General features: G+C 66.0%; 1 protein-coding gene across 1 annotated transcript; it reads right to left on the bottom strand.

The window, feature by feature from the left end:
• Positions 1-335: 335 nt before the first annotated feature.
• On the bottom strand, positions 336-1,096 carry EMIHUDRAFT_78429 (hypothetical protein; the record flags this gene model as incomplete). Its single annotated transcript, XM_005772562.1, has 3 exons — positions 336-461; positions 824-982; positions 1,058-1,096. Coding segments are annotated over 3 exons (324 nt in total), but the record flags the coding sequence as incomplete, so codon positions are not given.
• Between the last annotated feature and the right edge of the window lie 591 nt (positions 1,097-1,687).

The raw sequence follows: 1,687 nt of genomic DNA, 5'->3' as shown, positions 1-1,687 counted from the left end.
GGACATGGACATGGACATGGACATGGACATGGACCTGGACATGGACATGGACATGGACATGGACATGGACGTGGCCCTGGACATGGACATGGAGATGCATGTGTGTGGAGGGGAGGGGGGGGGGGGGGGGTGCTTGTCCTGTCCCCCCTGTGTGCTGCGTGGCGCGCCCCCCCCCAATGGGCATGCCTCCCGGAGAGCACCTGTGTGTGTGTGTGTGTGTGTGTGTGTGTGTGTGTGTGTGTGTGTGTGTGTGTGTGTGTGTGTGTGTCCGTGTGTGTGTCTGTGTGTGTGTGTGTGTGTGTGCGTGTGTGTGCGTGCGTGCGTGCGTGCGTGCGCGCCTCGGTCAGCATGATCTTGTGCTCCGTGGGGTCGATCTTGAGCTTCTCGCGAAAGGTGTAGTAGTAGAGGTGGCACATGTCCTCCCACCGCTGCACGACCCCGTTCGTGATTGGGTACGACGTCTCCAGCCTACCGGAGATTTAGGGAGATGTGGGGAGATATGGGGGAGATGTGGGGAAGATGTGGGGAGATTGGGGAGGCCGCGTGCGAGGTGTGAGGGCGGGGGCAGCACAGCCAGACTGCACGCACAGACGGATCGCAGAGGAGACATCTAGGCTGCCCATGCATGTCCCGTGCCGCAGTGCACTCGTCGCCAACCATGATGTCCTGCGGCAGGGACGGGTGGCAGATACGCGGTATGGCGGGGAAGGGCACGCGCGCTCACGTCGCGCCCACCGCGCCCTCGCCGCGCCACGCTGTGCGCCCGCCGCCGCTCCGTCCACCCTCCATCCCGCTCTCTGTGTGCACTCCCCGACGGCAGCACGGGCGTGGAGAGGCGACGCCAACGCCCGCACTCACGCGGGCCACGCACCTTGAGCTGGACCTGCCCCACCTTCTCCTCGGCGCGGAGGATGGGCCGGCCGACAATCGACGGGAAGATGTGCGTAGGGAAGTTGTCGCCCGCGAAGCCGCACTTGACAAACTGCGGTGGCGGCGACGGAGCGTGAGAGAGGGAGCGGCACGCACACAAATGCGAGCCGCTGCGGGCGATCCGCACCCCGGTGCCATTGTCGCAAACGACAGGCGGCTTGCTCATATGACTGAGAACAGGGCCGCCAGTCAGATCGGACACACGCGAAGAGAGAGCGGCGAGGCAGGAGTGAACAAGGGCAGTAAGTCGAGCGGTCGCTGTCTGCTATTGCCGCAGCCGCTTCACAGCTGCTCCTGTGGGAAGAGACCCATGAACCGCTCAATATGGCCGGCAGCTCGCGCTGCCGGCGGGGTTGGTTGGGGAGAACCGGCACGGGGAGAGCCGGCCTCCCCGGAGGGGTCGCCCCCTGGAGGGGCCCCAAAGGGCCCCCCGGGGGGGCGGGGGCCCCCGCCCCGAGGGGCGGGGGCAGGTTCGTCGCCTAGCGCGATGGAGTCAACCCTTGTTGCCAAGTCGGCGAGCGTGTTGTGTATCGAGAGAGAGACCATAGTAGAAGCGAGAGCGGCGTCGTCCGGGGAGAGTGGTGGTGGGGGAGGGTCAACATCGAGGGCAAGTACGCATCGCGCTCCCCGATCGTCTCCGATCTCCCTCGCCTGCTCGCTCGGCACGTAATCGGACCATATCGCTCGAACTCGGGGGGCACGGCGAGGGTCAGCGACGGGTGCGGCTTCAGGGTCGGTGGCGTGCGAGGGGTGGCTG

The sequence above is a fragment of the Emiliania huxleyi genome (assembly GCF_000372725.1).
Source record: "Emiliania huxleyi CCMP1516 unplaced genomic scaffold EMIHUscaffold_3561, whole genome shotgun sequence".
Classification (NCBI taxonomy): Eukaryota; Haptophyta; order Isochrysidales; family Noelaerhabdaceae; genus Emiliania; species Emiliania huxleyi.
The sequence above is the reverse complement of the archived record's forward strand: the minus strand, read 5'-3'. Positions and strand labels throughout refer to the sequence as shown.